The sequence below is a fragment of the Sebastes umbrosus genome, chromosome 3, assembly GCF_015220745.1.
Source record: "Sebastes umbrosus isolate fSebUmb1 chromosome 3, fSebUmb1.pri, whole genome shotgun sequence".
NCBI lineage: Eukaryota > Metazoa > Chordata > Actinopteri > Perciformes > Sebastidae > Sebastes > Sebastes umbrosus.
The window spans coordinates 6,913,664-6,931,285 of record NC_051271.1 but is presented as its reverse complement, the minus strand read 5'-3'; the positions used below and the strand labels follow the sequence as shown (position 1 = coordinate 6,931,285).

The 17,622-nt window shown below is 42.5% G+C and overlaps 1 protein-coding gene across 1 annotated transcript in view; it reads right to left on the bottom strand.

The window, feature by feature from the left end:
* Nucleotides 1-17,622, bottom strand: part of LOC119485247 (E3 ubiquitin-protein ligase SMURF2-like) — a 71,190-nt gene that overhangs the window by 6,133 nt on the left and 47,435 nt on the right. Inside the window, exons 8-15 of the mRNA XM_037764689.1 lie at nt 17,322-17,533; nt 14,429-14,513; nt 11,482-11,640; nt 10,496-10,558; nt 3,358-3,571; nt 1,020-1,123; nt 818-932; nt 196-374 (exon numbers count right to left, since the gene is read on the bottom strand). Of these exons, the coding sequence (XP_037620617.1) occupies nt 196-374; nt 818-932; nt 1,020-1,123; nt 3,358-3,571; nt 10,496-10,558; nt 11,482-11,640; nt 14,429-14,513; nt 17,322-17,533 (1,131 nt within the window). The remainder of the gene's footprint in view (nt 1-195; nt 375-817; nt 933-1,019; nt 1,124-3,357; nt 3,572-10,495; nt 10,559-11,481; nt 11,641-14,428; nt 14,514-17,321; nt 17,534-17,622) is intronic.

The window sequence follows — 17,622 nt, the reverse complement described above, 5'->3', positions numbered from 1 at the left end:
TTTTTGTGTTTAAATATGTATGATTTTATATCCCGTCCCCCTTCAACCTGCAAGTAACCGCTTTCTGAAGGAAGTTAAATGTGAAAGCATCATCAAAGCAGCATCAGTTCTACATGCGTTTCCTCTAACCTTGGGTTGCCAGCGAGAAAGAGTTTATAAAAATAATGGGTTGCCTAGAATCAGAAAAAGTCTCACAGGATCCAGACGAGGCTGTTGTGGAGGTCGGGGTCGACAGACTCCATGTCGTCCAGCGTGATCGGTTTCCCCAGCAGCTGTTTGTAGAAGGGCAGAGTGAAGCCTCCGTCGATGTAGTGGCCGTGGAACACCGCCATGCCCATGATGCGACCCACGAAGTGGAAATACGACAGGTGCTCCTGCAAATTAAAACAGGGTTATTTACATGAAGGCTTTTCATTCATATCACATCTTGTTTAACATTATATTATATCAGATTATACAGCTTCAGTTTAAACCCGAGGAGAGTCATCGCTCTATCAAACTTCAGCATGCAAATAAATATATCCAAAATAAAGTTCTATTATTATGAAATTCTAATTAAAACAACGAATCTCTCAAACCTTTTTTAAAATCCACATGAAATTCGTATAGTGTCACATGGTAGGAATTAGCCTGCTGACCTTTAAACTTTGCTGAGCATATTTAAAGTAATTTAATTTATTCTTAAGACATCCAAACTGCATGCTTGTAGAAAGAAAAGTCGTGTTTCTGTCTGCATCTGATGATTGGCTGGATACAAAAATTATTATCACATGTCTATTAAAAGTTTTTTATGATTATAAAACTATATAATTCCTACCGGGTTGACAGCAGAGTCCGGGTTAATCTGTAGAGTGTAGATGTCGTCTCTGGAGTACTGGAACAGGCCGTAGTAGGGGTTCAGCATCTCGTGGGACAGCAGGTATAACCATTCCCTAACACACAAACACAGATTTACTCTGAAAAATGTACATCAAACAAGCATAAAAAAGTCACAGAAAAATAAACATGTGACTAAATACCTTGCTACTCCGCCATAGTCCAGTCCCTCTTCTCCTCTAAACTTGATCATCAGTCTTTTCCAGAGATCCTTTGGACGCATCTTCATCACCTGCCGGTACGACTCCTACGATTCAACACATACAGCAAATTTAACACAAAAAAAGAGCTTTAATATCACAGATGATGACTCTACAATATCATTTGAGGGACATCACTACCAGTGTTGCCAACTTAGCGACTTACTCGCTTGATTTGTTGACTTTTAAGACCCCTTTAGCTTGTTGTTTCAAAAAAGCAGCTAGCGACAGATGGGCAGACAGGGTATGGGCTAATTTTCATGTGCATACTGCACATTTGGGGCAGACTTGAGCCTAAACACAATAAACATTAGCTTGCTTTAGAAAGAATAAATTGATTCCAGTGCATCCTGGTAATTCTGTCCGTGCCTCTCATCAACGTAACCCTGCTCCACTTCTAGTTAAACAAATAGTCAGTGTGTTTCCTTTTGACATTACATAAGAGTTATCTCTCTGTCTGTCCTCTCAGAGGAGACCAAAGACTCAGAGGCCATGCCACAGTAAACAATATCCTGCCACAGCAACAGCACTGCTGCAACAGTGAAAGCATGACGGAGTGAGGCTGCACAGAGTCGGCTGTAAGATGCTGTTAAACACACAAACGTTTTAGATACTCTAAACTGAAGTTATCCAACATGCTGGTGGGCAAAACTATTTGTGTGCAAAGAGTACACAACATTGAAAACCTTTAATCACATGTCAACTTGTGGCACAGAACACGTGTAGATAGAATATCTGAGTAGAACCACTGTAAGTACATGCACACACTTGCGTGAACAGACCGCCAGCGGTTAACTGTAGCACTGGTTCCTGCACAAAAACCTCAAGTGGATCTGCAGGGCTGGTTTTCACACTTAACTTTCCCCTTCCACAGCTGTCACGTCGAAGGAGGATGAAGTCATATTTTTCATTGCTCAACTTGTAGTTATGAAGTTATGTCTGGCCTCGAATTCTTGCCACTGCTGCCTTAGCTCCTTTCCTCACCCGCTCCTTCCCACCCTCCCCTCCCCTTCCCTCTCCTCTCCCCCCGTTCCCCATCTCTTTAGCTGCTGAAATCATCCAGAAAGAATGCCTTGCCTTGGTAGAACAAATGATTGGGAGAGCAAGAAAAAGAGAGACAGAGGAGGAGAAGAAATCGTTTTTTTTGTGGTGTTGTGAAGGCCTTTTTGTTCTGCTTTCCCTGGAAATCATAAAGCGGTTCTGAGTAGTGGTTCTGTGCTGCCCTGGGCCCTTTTCTGGTGCACATCGTAAACGGGGTGAAAAAATGCCAGTAAAATGCAAAGATCTGGGCTTGTGAGCATTCTGCTTTGTTTTCATGGACGTTTTGGAGTTTGCGTGTCAGCACGTGATGCTTTTGTGAATGCCAGATGGTGAAATTTTATGAACACGCGTTCAATGCGTATTATACACATTCAAGGAAAATTCTGTGTTTGCATTCATTTACGGGGCATGTGTTTGCATGCTGCGCTCACATGCCCTTCAACAGTCAACCAAATGTTTCCTTTTATGGCTTAAAGCCCATCAGGAATGTTAGGTTAGGGTGTCATGTTAACAAGTATCAAGACTATTTTTAGATGAACATATGCAGTCCTGAAGTGGAGTCTTTCAGACAAATAAAAGTTTTGGGATCATAGTGGTTCATAATCTATTAACGTGATGAAAGGAAGTGTTTGTGTTCCTCTTGTTTTCTATCAGGCTACTCAAACAAGTGCGTTGTTAACATCAGGGCCGGCTTAAGGCATAGGACATACAGTATAGGCGGTCACCCCTTCAGGGTGGTGCCGGTCGCCCTCTAGAAAAAAATGAAATGAAATTTAAAAAAAAGAAAATGCCCGTGGGCACCCTTCCTCATTTTCTGCATTGAGGTAACAAATGAACAAATAAACAAAGAAAGAAATACACTTTTCAACCCTGTAACTCCCTTTTTTCATCTGCCCGGCCGCACTTATTTGCTAATAAAAGTGTAAATTGTAGTGAAACTGACTAAACACTTTTAAGCCAACAATATCAAGGACCAATTGTTTATTTATATTATAATAAATGCAGTTATTTCTGAAAATAAAAATCTTAATTTTTGTCTTGAAGCTATGTGATGTCTGATGTGTGTTGCAGCTTACGGGGCAAGGATTGAGGTTCTGGGGGGGTTGAACCCTAACCATAATCCTAGAGCACCGGGGGGCTCCAAATCCAAATTTCGCCTAGGGCACCAAAAGGGCTAGAGCCGGCCCTGGTCAATATGCTGTTTGTGTGTGTTTTGAGTGTTTTTTTTTGTGTTTTTTACCTCAAATATCTCCTCTCGGCAGACCTCGATGCGGCAGTGGCCGGCCTGGGGTTGTTGCTGAGAAAGTTCCTGTCGCAGGATCTTCAGCTTCTGCACCAGGTCTCTCTTGTATTTGGGCACCGTCAGGCACTCGGCCTCTTCAGGCAGCTGGGCTGGGGAGAGAACTTGTTGAGGGACCATGGGACCTCCCTGGTCCTTCGACGGAGGCGGATGACTGGATGGATAATGTGGTTGAAAGGGGGAGGCGTAGGATGAACAGCCAAGGAGGGATGGAGGAGGAGGAGGAGAGCAGATGGAGGGAGATCAACAAGGTGTGAATGGGAAGATGAGTGACAAGAAAGACGGGTAGAAGGAAAAAGACAGAAAAGAAGAGTCACATGTCAGTAAGATTCACTTAAACAGTAAATATTAAACAGGTTGTCCTGAGCTGATTTCTATTTGGTGCATTACAGCCATTTACTGTCACATGGTCATAAGTATATTTTATAATTTTTCTTGTGTACTGCTTTGATTCCAGTTGAGGCAACATATTTACAGAAGAAGAAAGAGGGATATGTCCTGTAGGGAATTCCCCAACCCCTCCATCTCAAATATCTTCTAACCGCTGAACTAGGGAGTTTTGTAAGAAATTCCCTCTTGAGCCCTCCTCACTCCTCTCAAAGCACTAAACACAGCCCTAAGCCCTGAGTAAATCTGATCCAGACCTGTGGACAGGCTGGGCCTTTGACCAGACGTTTGGTAAATAATACCACCAGGAAAGACAGAGAGAGGGAGATAACCCCTGGGTAAGCAGAGGAAAAGAGATGCACACAGCAGGGAAAAGAAAGAGAGAGGGAAAGAAATATACAAACTAGAGTGGTGTAAGAACAGCTGGCGCCTCTGGCTAGCTCTCTTCAAGTCTAACATATCCAACTTTAATTATTTTAATTCCCCCTAAATCATTACTCCAGCTGTAGTCTCTTTTCCATCCCAAGACATCTTTACTTCCTGTGGAGCATAAAGAAGCTGACAGCCCAGGTTGTTTAGGTATCCCTGCCCACCACCAACCACAACTGGAACTTCCATCATCCGACCACTGGAGCTGCCACCCTTCCTCATACTTTGAGGTGAAGGTGGGGGAAAGAAAACACCAACATTTTTGTAAACTTCCAGTCTTGTTTCCCCTTCGACGAGCACAAATACTGAAGATTATTTTCTCTAAGCTGCGAACGATGTTCTGATAAATGTAGATTACAGCCACCACCACTCTGAGTTCATGTTTGCCAAAGTGCAGCCTTGTTTTGTGATTTTGCAATTTTCAGGACAAGAAGTGTGGGAAAGGTGTGAGCATGCCTGTTGCAAAGAGGAGCGAGGAATTCAACACAAGGAACTTGGCTACTGAACTTTACCCCCTTTTGCTCTCTTGTCATTCAGGGCCTGTGATTAAAAAAAAAAAAGACGAGACAACTACAAAATGCAATGTTGGCAAAAGTGAGCCATGGTCAATGTTCTAGGTCTGGTCTCCTCCAGCCCTCATTGTGGTGTCGGTGGTGGGATGCCTGGGTGGGCCTCGTAAAAACATAATCCATCCCTCCCTTCAACAGGACAGCAGCCCTCATTTTCCTGCGAGGAGACGCTGAGCCAGCAGAGGACGTCTTTAAAAGACGCTACTGTCCTCCGCTGAGAGGAGCGTCCGGGCTGCTGTTGGCCAAACAAAGACTGAATTGGTTTATAAAAAGGAAGGAGAGACCATCTGAGGTAGCGGCACATAGCCACCCACTTATTCCGACACTTGTACATTTGGGTTCTCTGGTTCAGTGGGTTGAAAAAGGCCTCATCTATTTGGGCTTTCCAAACTAAACGGGTGCAGTGTTTCGGCAGTCTATCCCTGTATAATCAAGTCCGCCGCTATTTATTTTATTGGCAGGCGCTGGGGCTCCTAGCATGTCAAAGAAAGGGTAAGACTGCAGCGGAGCAGTCCTGAAAACCACTTTAGGAAGGAGGAGGGGAAGAAAAGATGGCCTTAAAACAAAATGGAATGAGTTGCTTTTGGCTGGGAGGCTGAAGAACCATATAATAAAGCGTAATTTCAGCGCATTTTTTTTTTCCTTCTTAGGGCACGGTGTAATTAAAAATACGTTTCGACATAGTTCATCGTCTCTGGTTTCCAAACGGGGACGAGCTCTGCATATTTGATGGTAAATATAGAAAATACAAGCACAGCAAGGCTGAAAATCTGCCCGAGCCAAAAGAGAGAAATGGTTCCTCTTGCTATGACAGCTTGGGTAAAATACTACTCGGGGAGAAATATAACTTTCAAATTCAATATAAGAGCCAGAGGATTTTATTATTGTTATTCCAAGGTGGAAGGAGCAGGAGGAAAAGAAGCTGGAGAAGTCGAGAAGAGAAGGAGTGAACATTTGCCAAGACTGGGTCACCTGCATGTGAACCTGAACCTGCAGAGTCATGATAGCCCTCCATCCTCTTACGGTATCTGCAGGGAGGCAGACTGGGTGTGTGCACAAGAGCCCAAAGCTGCGTGTTTGTGTGTGTAAGAGAAAATGTACTTCTTTTTCATGGCAGCTGACACAGGTGGGCTGTAATGAGTGTTGAGTGGGTGTAGTGGTGTTAAAGCCACACCAGCCACCCCAACACACCCCCTACCCGGCCTGGGGAATCAAAGGCCCCTTTATGAGTCTGAGTATCAGCTGGTGCCCTGCTATATAACGCTTGCCTAAAAAGCAGGAGAGGACAGAGAGGTCGGCCAAACGCTGCAGCCGACTCTACAGAACGTGGAGTCAAAACTGTGCGCATGCGTGTACAGAACTATTTTTATTTTTAAATGTGTGATCTCTAACATTCTTCCCACCTACCAAACTACCACATCTGCACGCTTCTACTGGTTTCATACAATGCAGGAAGTACAGGAAACCAGAAGCAGACGACAGACTGCAATGATGAGACCGTCTACTGACAAAAATATGTTGCGTTTGACGACACTTTCTGAGAATAACGGATGAGAGGTTTGCAAAATGTTGCCATTACAGAAAACAATCTGCTGTACTTTCTGCTTTGATTGGACTTATAAATAGGGCTGTCAATCGATTAAAACATTTAATCGTCATTAAACGCATGATTGTCCATAGTTAATCGCGATTAATTGCATTTTTATCTATTCAATATGTACCTTAAAGGGAGATTTGTCAGGTATTTAATACTCATATCAATATGAGAGTGGGCAAATATGCTTGCTTTATGCAAATGTATGTATATATTCATTATTGGAAATCAATTAACAGAAAACGATGACACATATTGTCCAGAAACCCTCACAGGTACTGCATTTAGCATAAAAAAATATACTTAAATCATAACATGGCAAACTCAAGCACAACAGGCAACGTCAGTGTGCTGTCTTTACTATGACTTGCCCCAAACTGCATGTGATTATCATAAAGTGGGCATGTCTGTAAAGTGGAGACTCGTGGGTACCCATAGAACCCATTTTCATTCACATATCTGGAGGTCAGAGGTCAAGGGACCCCTTTGAAAATGGCCATGACAGTTTTTCATCGCCAAAATTTAGCGTAACTTTATAGCGTTATTTAACCTCCTTGCCGACAAGCTAGCAAGACATGGTTGGTATCAATGAATTCCATAGCTTATATATGTAGTTTCATATGATACCAGTATCGCTGGCTTCACTCTAGCTTTAAAGCCCGCTACAACCTAAAAATCGCAAGTTGTGTTAATGCGTTAAAGAAATTATAGTGGCGTTTAAACGATTTTGTGTTAATGCGTTATTGCGTTAACTTTGACAGCCCATAACTCATACTGTATACAGCATATGAGAGCAAAAAGCAGCTCACACTGACAAGAGTGCAGTACATTGCGCATGCAAATAAAACAGAAGGGATTTGGTGTGAGTGAAATTTTTTTGGTATGGATTTAAGGTTTCAACCAGCCACACCGAGGTCCTGTACTCCTGTTCACTCTGAAACAGACAGCCCTTTAACGCACCACATGCAGACAGGTTTACCCTGCTATATATACTGTTTAGACGACTGCAATTTACTGTAGCATCAAGTCACGTGAGGTCTGAAAAGTACAGTATGATATGTCAAAACTGTATATATTGCATATATATATATATATATATATATATATATATATATATATAGCTAACCTAATAATTTGCATTCATATTTATCTTTCACAGGTTAAATACACCACACACCCAACTTGTACCAAATATAATATAATGACTTCTTAAAACATCAATGCAAATGTTGATATAAATGTCATGAAGATTTATAACTTGGTTGGGAAAATACCTGCTGATGCCCACTAAACCTCAATCCAGCGGCAACTAAAAATACCTTCAGCAAACACTGATGTAATCTTGCAGACATATATATACTATGTGCTGGTGCAAAGGGAGGAAGCTAAGTGTGCGAGAGACAGTGTGGCAGACCACAGTAATGTAGCTGTGTCTGACTGTCTGACAACTCAAGGCCTTCATTAGTCTAAGGTCGACGGCAGCAGGGCCGCCGCCTGAGTCACATTCAAACCAAGATGCATCCTGCAGGATCAGTAGACTGAGGTGCAAACTGCAGACTCACAATGTTGTAATGTCTAATCTGTACAGACAAAACACAAACTGGTTCTACAGACACGGGGTAAAAAATATACCCACTAAAAAACACTTTAAAAAAGCTTTTAGAAACCACCTGTACAGACTGGTGTTTGTATAATATCTTTTAAAAATATTTTTAATGTTGTTTAATGTTAGAAAAACTACAACAGTATACCAGCAGAAGTGTAAGGTAAGTTTATAACATGGACAACAGTCAAACAGACCAACGTTATCTCAAACAAATACTATTTGAGTTTGAGCTAATTTACCTTTACAGTTGGCCTTATTATACATTCTAATCTTTTGAAGATAAAATAATTTAATTGGCAGTAGGCAGTATATTTTTGGCATCACTGGGAAAAAATTCTATAATAACCTTTCAGCATATTGTAATTCAAGTGTTCTGAGAGAAAACTAGACTTGTGCACCTCCTCATGGCTCTGTTTTCAGGCTTTAAAAAATCAATTCATTTAGAGAGCGTTCCTATCAGCTGTGCTCAGGTCATGTGACCAGAATTTGGCATTCCTTCACCAGATTTCACAATGGCGCCGGCGGCACTAACTTTCTAATTTTACAGCTAAACCGTGCACTACAAGATGATTCTGAAAACATTTGAGGAGAGAAATAGGCTCTCACAGTAACATAATATTGATTCATATTTGATCAGTGCTGCCTAGTTTGACCGTTTGGTTGGAGTTCGAGAGTGATTGACAGCCGGCTCTCATAGACGGCAGCTGGACGGCAGACCTGAGATCAGCTCTTACTGCTTGTTTTCCTCCAGTATGTGAAATCTTGCAGATGCCGTTAGGAGCACCGGAGGACACAGAGGCACATGATTTTTTTCTGGTTACCTGTTTCATGTTCTACCGTCAAGATATAGCGACCATTTTATAAAAATAACTTCTTTTTTTTTTTTTTAAATCATATTTGCTCTAATCTCGCCTACTTCAGCTTTAACTAAATTATTTCTTGCCCAAATGTCAAGTTCTACTTTTGCACTCTGAAAAACAATAGGCTGATGGTCTTAAAGCCAGAAAAGAGAAATCTGATTTGCTTGAGGATTTATTAGACTTATTTCAAGGATCAGAAATACCATAACTCTAAATTTGGCTATGTCCGCTCTGATTATATTTCTTCAGAAAAAAGGCCAAATAAAGTATATAGACACATATTCACTCATGTTTCAAGAGTGTTGGACATTCCACATTTAATGCTATGACACGGACGGCATACAGAGTGTGTTTTAATTTTGTTTTCATTAATCAGTGCGTATCACGTAAAACTGAATTAGAAATTGGCTCGTTAATTTTGACCTTTTCAAAGTTCTAAAACTGTCTGGACTCCCTCAAACGTCTCCTAATAAGGAGTCAGACAAGCCGTTAATGATGCTGACTGGATAACATAGCTGAGCTTCAGCTCACAACCAGAGGCTGTTCTGACACATATGGATACTATTTGACCAAATGACCAGATGTTGATTTCCCAAACATGTCTATCGTGCCAGCCGCTGTTATTGAAAGAGGTTTCGACTGAGAATTTGCACTAAAAAAGCAAAGGGGGAAAATCTCTCTATGTTCCTCTTGTTCTAATGAGTCCTGCCTCACACACTGGCAGGCGGAAAGTACAGGGAGCTCCCCGACAGCCAAAACACACCAAGAACAATCCTACAATTCAGTTAATCATATCAGGGATTCACACACAACTCACAGGTTCCTTCCACACCAATAGCACGACTCTGCTTCCTCTAAACTACTCAGTTGAAGAGCTAACGCACTGCTAACGTACGTATCCCATGTGTGTTCAGCGAGGATATGAGAACTGGTGCTAAGCTAACAGCTGCTGTGCTAACACGTGTTTAGTATTATTTTCCCAAGTGGGGTCGGCTTCACCAGGCCTCTCTGCTGTCGTAGCTGCCTACAAGCTGATCTTCAGTGGCGGCAGACTGCTGACAGACAGCACAAACACACCGAAAGATGGACTGACAGCCCCCCGACACTGACAGCCAGACAGTGTGTGTGTGTGTGTGTGTTTGTGTGTTTGTGTGTGTGTTGAACTTGAATGACATCCACATGAAAGTCAACCCTGAGGAAGGTTATGCACGTACAAAACGTAAACACATAATGGACATTGCCCCGTGGAAAAGTATCACAGTCAGCATTTTCTCTCATGATAGTGTAACAGAGTGTGTGTGTGGGTGCGGGTGCGTGTGCGTGCGGGTGTGTGTGTGTGTGTGTGTGGGTGTGTGTGTGCATGTGTGTGTGCGTGTGTGTGTGTGTGTGAGAAGCTTTTGAGTGACTGGTTGCTGAAACAGCTTTGAACAGACAGCTGGGGCGAGTGTACGAAAACCTGTGTGCTGATTGCATTGTTCACATGCATGTTTGTCAGAGACCATGTGCAAGTGTGTGCGTATACATACACAGATTATTGTCTGCATGCAAGTATGTGAACACACGTATGTCTGTACAAATGCATGTGTGCGTGCCTGCATGTGTTTTTGTGTGTGTGTGTGTGTGTGCGGGTTACCTGAGGTTAGTGTTTTGGCTGTCCATGGCCACACGGGAACCATTTGGACTTGGACTTGGTGGGCTGCGCGAGAAAACAGGAGGAGAGAAGGGAGGGAAAAGACAAAGAAGGGAAAAAAAGGGCATGAAAAGAATGTGAATGACAGAGAAGATGATTGAAGCGTTGAAAACAACATGGGACGGGATTATAAAAAAGAGAGGAGACAAGTAACAGGACACAAAGAAACAGAATAAAGGTAGATTTAAAAAAAAGAGAAGCAAGACAATGAGAAGAAAAGCAGAGGAAGGAGAAATAAAACAGTCAAACAGTGATGACGTCCAAGACATGGACAAATAAATAAATAAATAAAAACAGAGAGAGGAAATGGATGAAGAGATAGCAGCGTCAGTGAGAAAGACAGAAAGAGGAAGACAAGAAGGGACAAAAAGAGAAGGACAAAAATATAAGGTGAGATGAATGAAACCAAGACAGTGATGATCTTACAGTAGATATACAGTATGCATTGCTGGTGGATTCATGACTGCAGTGTATGTCACAGTTTTTTTCCCTCACTTCAGGTTATTCCAGCATCACCAGACAGGAGTCATCAAGTCCATTTACAGGACGGATAGTATGAGTGTGAAGCTACTTCTACTACGTCTGTTCACACCTGGCATTAGAATGCGTCTCCACTAGTGATCGGATCACTGAGGACGCATGTTAATACCGGGTCTGAAAAGGGCCTCTGTGTTTTTGTCCCCACTAGTTTGAGTACTCAGGGTAGAGGGGACTGTTAACATTTGCATGCAGCAACATTATTGACCATTTCTGTTTTGGAAGAGTTGTGTGTAAGTACCCTATTTTTTAGAAAGATACAATTACTGGAAATAAAAAGTTAAATTTGATATGTCCTTGGTAACACAAATCTAAACCACAGCCAAGGTAATGTCCTTAAACATTACCTAATGTCCTGGGGGCTCTAACGCATCAATGATTTATACACCTACTTGAGTACTCGATGCAGGTTAGCGGATAGTCGCGGGTCTGTGAACTGTGTTGTTCGATTGTTGTGGTCGACAAAGTAGACGCGTCCTGTGGCTGTGTTTCTGATCTCCCAGCCTGGTGGCAGCGGGCCCAGCTCCTCACAGTTCACATTGCTGAGGTCCCTGAACAAAGAAGATAGAAACCATTAGCAAGAAAACAAGTGTAATTCTAAATTCAACTATAAATACATACATGTAGGCTAAAACAAACAGGCCTGCAGACCAAACAGCTCCGATCATCACACTCTGACTAGCTTTAGTACTATATATAATTGATTGGTCTCAGATGGGAGAAAATTTCCTCCCAACATGTATCATAAAGTAATTATGTAATTAACTTGCTGAACAAACTCCTTAGGTGCTGATCCCCATCAGAGTCATTGTCCTTTGTGGAGTTCAGATTTTATTGCAGTGCAAAATTAAAGGTACAGTGTGTACAATTTGGCGGCATCTGTGTGGTTGCAGATTGCAACCAACTGAGTACCCCTTCGCTCACTCCAAGACTGCGCTAAAGTGAGCCGCCGAGTGCACAACCATGGTAACGTCGTTCGCCTCACTCAGAGGCCATCCTTACCATTGTAACACAACTTTAGGTGCAACAGAAGTCAGACGGCGGCTGGCGGTACCACGGTTTAGCACCAAGCGGCTCACGTTACCGCAGTTTCACAAGCATGTTGGAGAACTACGGTTGGCCTTCAGGTAACGTAAAAACGAGAAAAGGCTCTCTCTAGAGCCAGCGTTTGGTTTGTCCGTTCTGGGCTACTGTGGAAACATGGCGGAGCAACATGGAGGACTCCGTTAAGAGGACCCGCTCTGTAGACTTTTCCTTTACAGCAGGTTCACAGAACTCAATCAGACCACTAGACTGGAGATCTCAACAAACCAAAGAGCATCAACAACATTAATCATTATTCTTCTGACAAAGTACTTGCTCTGATTTCTCAATTCTTCGTCTCTCCTGTACACCGACATTCCCGTCAGTAGAGACCTAATCCCTGATCTGGGACAATGCTATAGCCTAAGGACGACTTGTGCTTGTGCTTATGTGTGTGTGTGTGAGTACTTTGTCCTTGTGTGAAGTGAGGACACATCACTCAGGGACAAAGCACATGCCTCGCTGCACTCATCACAACATACTGGGTCATTTTAGAGGCTCTGTCCAAAATGACCAAACCCAGAGGTTGCTGCAGTGAGTTGGATGTTAAATGCGTGAGCTTCATTGCTGAGCAGCAGCTACGCCGAGACACGGCCAAAAAATGTAACGCAATAGCAGCGCCTGAAGTCTCTGGTGAATTAACTAGCGGGCTATTGAGAGTTGGTGAAACAGTTTGATTGAATGCAGAACCACTAGTCTTTGGTGTGTTCAGATCAACATCTGTCCAAAAGATTTTTCAGCCAACTCCACATCGGACTCAGAGGTCATTAGTTTGGCTGACCCGGACTTGAGCATGAAATATGACTAATACGTGAGAAATTAGGTCTGATCCAGCCCAGTCAAGTCCAGTTTGGTCCTGTCAGTTTTGGTAATATCTATCAGGTTTATATTAGGATTAAAATAATACAACACTGTCAACACTGCAGTGCATTCATCGTGTGTTTAAGTCAATGTGTTGTGAGATAATTATGCTCATATTAACCCTAAGAGACCCACATGGGCCTGTTTTTGTCTTTTTTTTAGGGGGGTACAAGGGGTCTTTAGGGGGAGATAGCAGGTCAACAGTAGATGTCACATGGAAGATGTGTACATCATCTGAAAGCTCAGAACCTGAAGATTAATTTGAGATGCAGCTCAGCGCTGTGTGTCAAGTTGTTCTAGTCATAAATCTGAAATAAACATGAATTAAGTAATTAATTGAAATTAGGGCTGTCAATCGATTAAGATATTTGATCTTGGTTAATCGCATGATTGTTCATAGTTAATCACACATTTTTTATCCATTCAAAGTGTAACTTAAAGTGAGATTGATAAGTATTAAGAAGTATTTTCTCCTCTTAGATATACACTTATCAAAATGGAAGTGGGTAAACATGCTTGCTTTATGCAAATGTATGTATATATTTATTATTGGAAATAAGTTGTTGCAGCAATTTTTGGGTTGATAGCATTTGTTGAACAGATTTGGTGCTAAATTTAACCATTTTTTACCACTCAAGAATTGATAAAAATGATCAATAATCCCGCCAAAATACCACATTAAGACACCAAGACCTTGAGGAACACCGTAGAAAAAGCCATGCTATGATTTGGTTTAAAAACTTTTGACATTTGGAGATTTCGGCTAGAATTGCATTTTTCGGCGCTTGGATGGCGAGCACTTCTGTTCCGAAAACTGCTCAGAAACCTCCTTATTGTCAAGCTACCTAGGAAAGCCATCCTCTGAATGCTCTAGGTCTCTAATTTGTGGCTGTAAAGTTTCATGAGGTTGTGATTATCCTAGAGGTCACCACAGGTCATTATATACAGTGAAATCAAATTTTTAAAAAATGGTCTCATTACAATGAAATGGCTTCTATGGGGACTAACATCATCACACATGAATACAGTTGGGCTCATTGGATCCACAAGAGTCTCAGCTTTAAAGTGATACCCAATTTATGTAATTCCAAGACTGTTTAGGGACCCCAGTATGCAGAAATATTCAAATACACCATTTTTAGAATAGGCAAAAACAACACATTTGTATTGGATGCAAAAAACCTGCATGTTTTTTGCCCCAAACTGCATGTGATTATCATAAAGTGGGCATGTCTGTAAAGGAGAGACTCGTGGGTACCCATAGAACCCATTTGTCTGTGATGCCGTGGTCTTAGCTCTTAATAACATCAATCAAGAGAAATTCATAAAGTCTTTTACAAATAGATACAAATCTGTACAATAAAGATGGAAAAAACTGGAAAACAAAGGAGTTACCTGGGCACTCGGGGGTCATGCCAGGTGCTAACTCCAGTCTGTGTGTGGAGGAAGTAGACTTGACCCTGCTGAGTTGTTCTTTGCTCTAAAACAGAGAGAAAATTAATTGGAATTAATATGTGAAAATGGCAAAAACAGCACTGAAACAAGCTTGAAACTGTTGCTGCGTCTGTTGTTCTGTAGACTAGTCCTGATGGGTACAAGCATGGATAGTGAGTTTGTGTATTTTGGAGAAGGGGAATTCTGTTTATAATTGATGTGACAGGCAAACTGCAAGGACAAGAGTTTCTTAAGGTGTGCGCCAATGTAATCAATTAGTTCCTCTCCTGTCTCCAGTAGGGCTATCCCAAGAGGATGGGGGGAAATAAAATGTGAGGGGAATTTATCAAAGACTTCCATGAGTGTTTTTCCTTGCGCAGAGTTTCTCGGTGCATCCTAGTTGCCTTGTTTTCTCTTAAAGTGTGGTGTGTGCTCTGAAAGTAATCCCTTTCCCATTAATCTCCAAAACCAAAGGAAATGGAAAGGAAAACGCTGTCAGTCATTCCAAACCCACTAAAATAATATATTGTAAACAAACGGGGGGAAGAAATCCGAAGAGAATGGTTCATCATTGGCTTGTTGGATCTCTCGTTCCATCCAGCTCATGGATGAATGGAGAGTGAGTGTGTGAATGTTGGCACAAAGTGTGTGTGCTGCACAGGCGTGGTGTTCATGTGTGTATGTGGACCCGCTAATCCATCACTACCCCCCACCCCAACTTCCTCCTGGCACAACTCGTTTCCTACCCACCTCTCCCTCTCTTTTTCCCCTCACACTCTCCCTCTCTCTCTCACGCTCCCTCGCCACACCCAGCCACTGGTTCAGAGGGTTCAGCTGAGGAAGAAAGCTCGCTAGCTGTTGGGCATCAGTGACTCACTTTGTCCGACCTTGGACAGCCTCAGTGGACGCAGCAGGACATTTCAAAAGGGGGCACAGGTCCAGCAGTGCCATTCTAAAAATCGCTGGCATACAGCACCTCACTTAAAATAAAAAAACTAATTTTACAGACTCTGTGGGTATTGTGGGGTGCACTGTTGGAAAATGTACTTGTGTAGCTCCTGCATTATTTTCCCAATGTGTTTGCATGCCGTTAGTAAGATCAGCTTCAGAATTACAGACGTAAAAAAATAGCCAATGACCTAAAGTACCTTCTCTGAGCTAAACACCGAGCTATGAATACCCTGCTTTGCCCTCTTTCTCTTCACTGTGGGAATTTCAGTGTACAAACCCAAACACTTCTCTAGGAAGTTATTAAAAACAGGAGAGGAGAGGAGAAGAGAGGAGAGGAGAGGAGAGGAGAGGAGAGGAGAGGAGAGGAGAGGAGAGGAGAGGAGAGGAGAGAAAGTGTGAGTGAGCTCAAGGACAGAGCAGAGAGACAGAGAGAGAACAAAAGGATAAAAAAGGGCATTTAAACAGCTCATCATTAAAAGAAATCATTTCTGCCTCCAGGCTACAAACTAGATACTGCCAAAGGAGCAGCTCACCATGTCTTTGATTGTGTATTTTTGGGGGTTAGGGCTGAGACTTCACCTCAGCTTGCCTTTTTGATATCAGTGAACAGGTAATGATAAAGTTCACCATGACTAAAGCTGACTTTCTAATGTACCAGCTAGTTAAAAGCATTCACTTTGTGTCCCAGGTGTAAACTAGACACTTTGACCACCAGCAGGAGGGAGCTTTGCACTGTAGTTGCACTGAAACATATCGTATTAACATGTAAAAATCAACACTGATGATGTACTGGCAATCTTTGCAAATGGATGAAACACTTGTGACGAAGCTGAGCTCTGTCAAACGTAACCAGCATTTGTTTAAAACATCAGACTGGGGTCAGTCAGGTGTGTAAATACATTTTAAAGTCACCTTATGGATACTGAATTGCAGAATTTACTTAATATTAAATTTTGTCATGAACTGCCCGAGCAACGTTGAGGTCTTAAAAAGAGCAATACAAATTTATTAGAATCATCCGTTTCCAATGTAACAGCCTACAACTCAAAAGACAGCAGAAACTATTTACGTGCTTCTGAAACTTCCGGACCGTCAGCCAGCCAACACACTCCAAAACGTTCCACAAAAAAACAGTTTAATAGGCTCGTTGGAGATGAACTGCGCCTCGCCTGGAAAGTAGACAAGATCAGGCAGCAGCAGCAGGGGGCGGGGACAAAAAGCGGCGGTCAGGTCGGACAGTTTCCAGCCGTTTCCAGCAGCCTTCAAAGATTTTACAGGAAGTCACAGGAAAAGTGACATCCTGGTAGATCCAATCTGTAGGCTACTCGTAGTTTTCAGACCACGTTCAGATTTATTTATATTTGGAACTGTGCGTGTATCTGGCATTGGATTCTTTCCTTAATTATTTTTATGTCCGCCTTGTAAAGCACATTGTAATGAGCACTCATTTTGGTAAGTGCTATATAAATAACCTTCATTATTATAATTATTGTTATTATCAACCACGCAAGATGTTTGTTAACAGATGAAACCTTCATTGCACAACATGAAACTAATATCCTACAATCTAGCGTTAAACATTATAATATCAGAGAAAGTTCAGTCTTTCTACAACACGTGGTGTTTGCTGTTCTTTGATCAGGTGAAAGCCAGGCGTTTTACCATAATGCCTTGTGTCTTGCAGTCGTTGGAGAGCAACTGCGGTGCCTGGCTCTAAAAACTGCGGCTGTCTCGATCTCGTGAAGTTATCGTTGCCCGCGTGTGCATGACGTCAGAGCAAGTCAGCATCAAGTCGGACACAAATCTAACCGGCATGCATTAGGCATGGATGGTAATCACTTAACAAAGGGAGTGTGTGTGTGTGTGTGTGTGTGTGTGTGTGCGTTGCTGCTCTGTCTCTCACCATAACCCTCAGGAAGGTCAGGCGGCGTATGCAGGTGCGTTCGACTCATGTAGTTACGATGCCGCTGCGATCGAACACGTCTCTCCTGGATCCGCACTTCGCCCGGTGGGCAGCTGGCCTCGGCCCCATTAACAGGCGTCATCACAGGCGTGTTCTCGTCCACCACACAGCTCAGCGGACGCCCCGACGGGCTGGAGTACTCCGACGCTGGCCTGGGAAACAGTAGAGAGTGCGCATGTTGTTTTTGTATATGCAGTGTAAGCTTAGTCTCCATTTTCAAGTTGTAAATTCTAAATATATA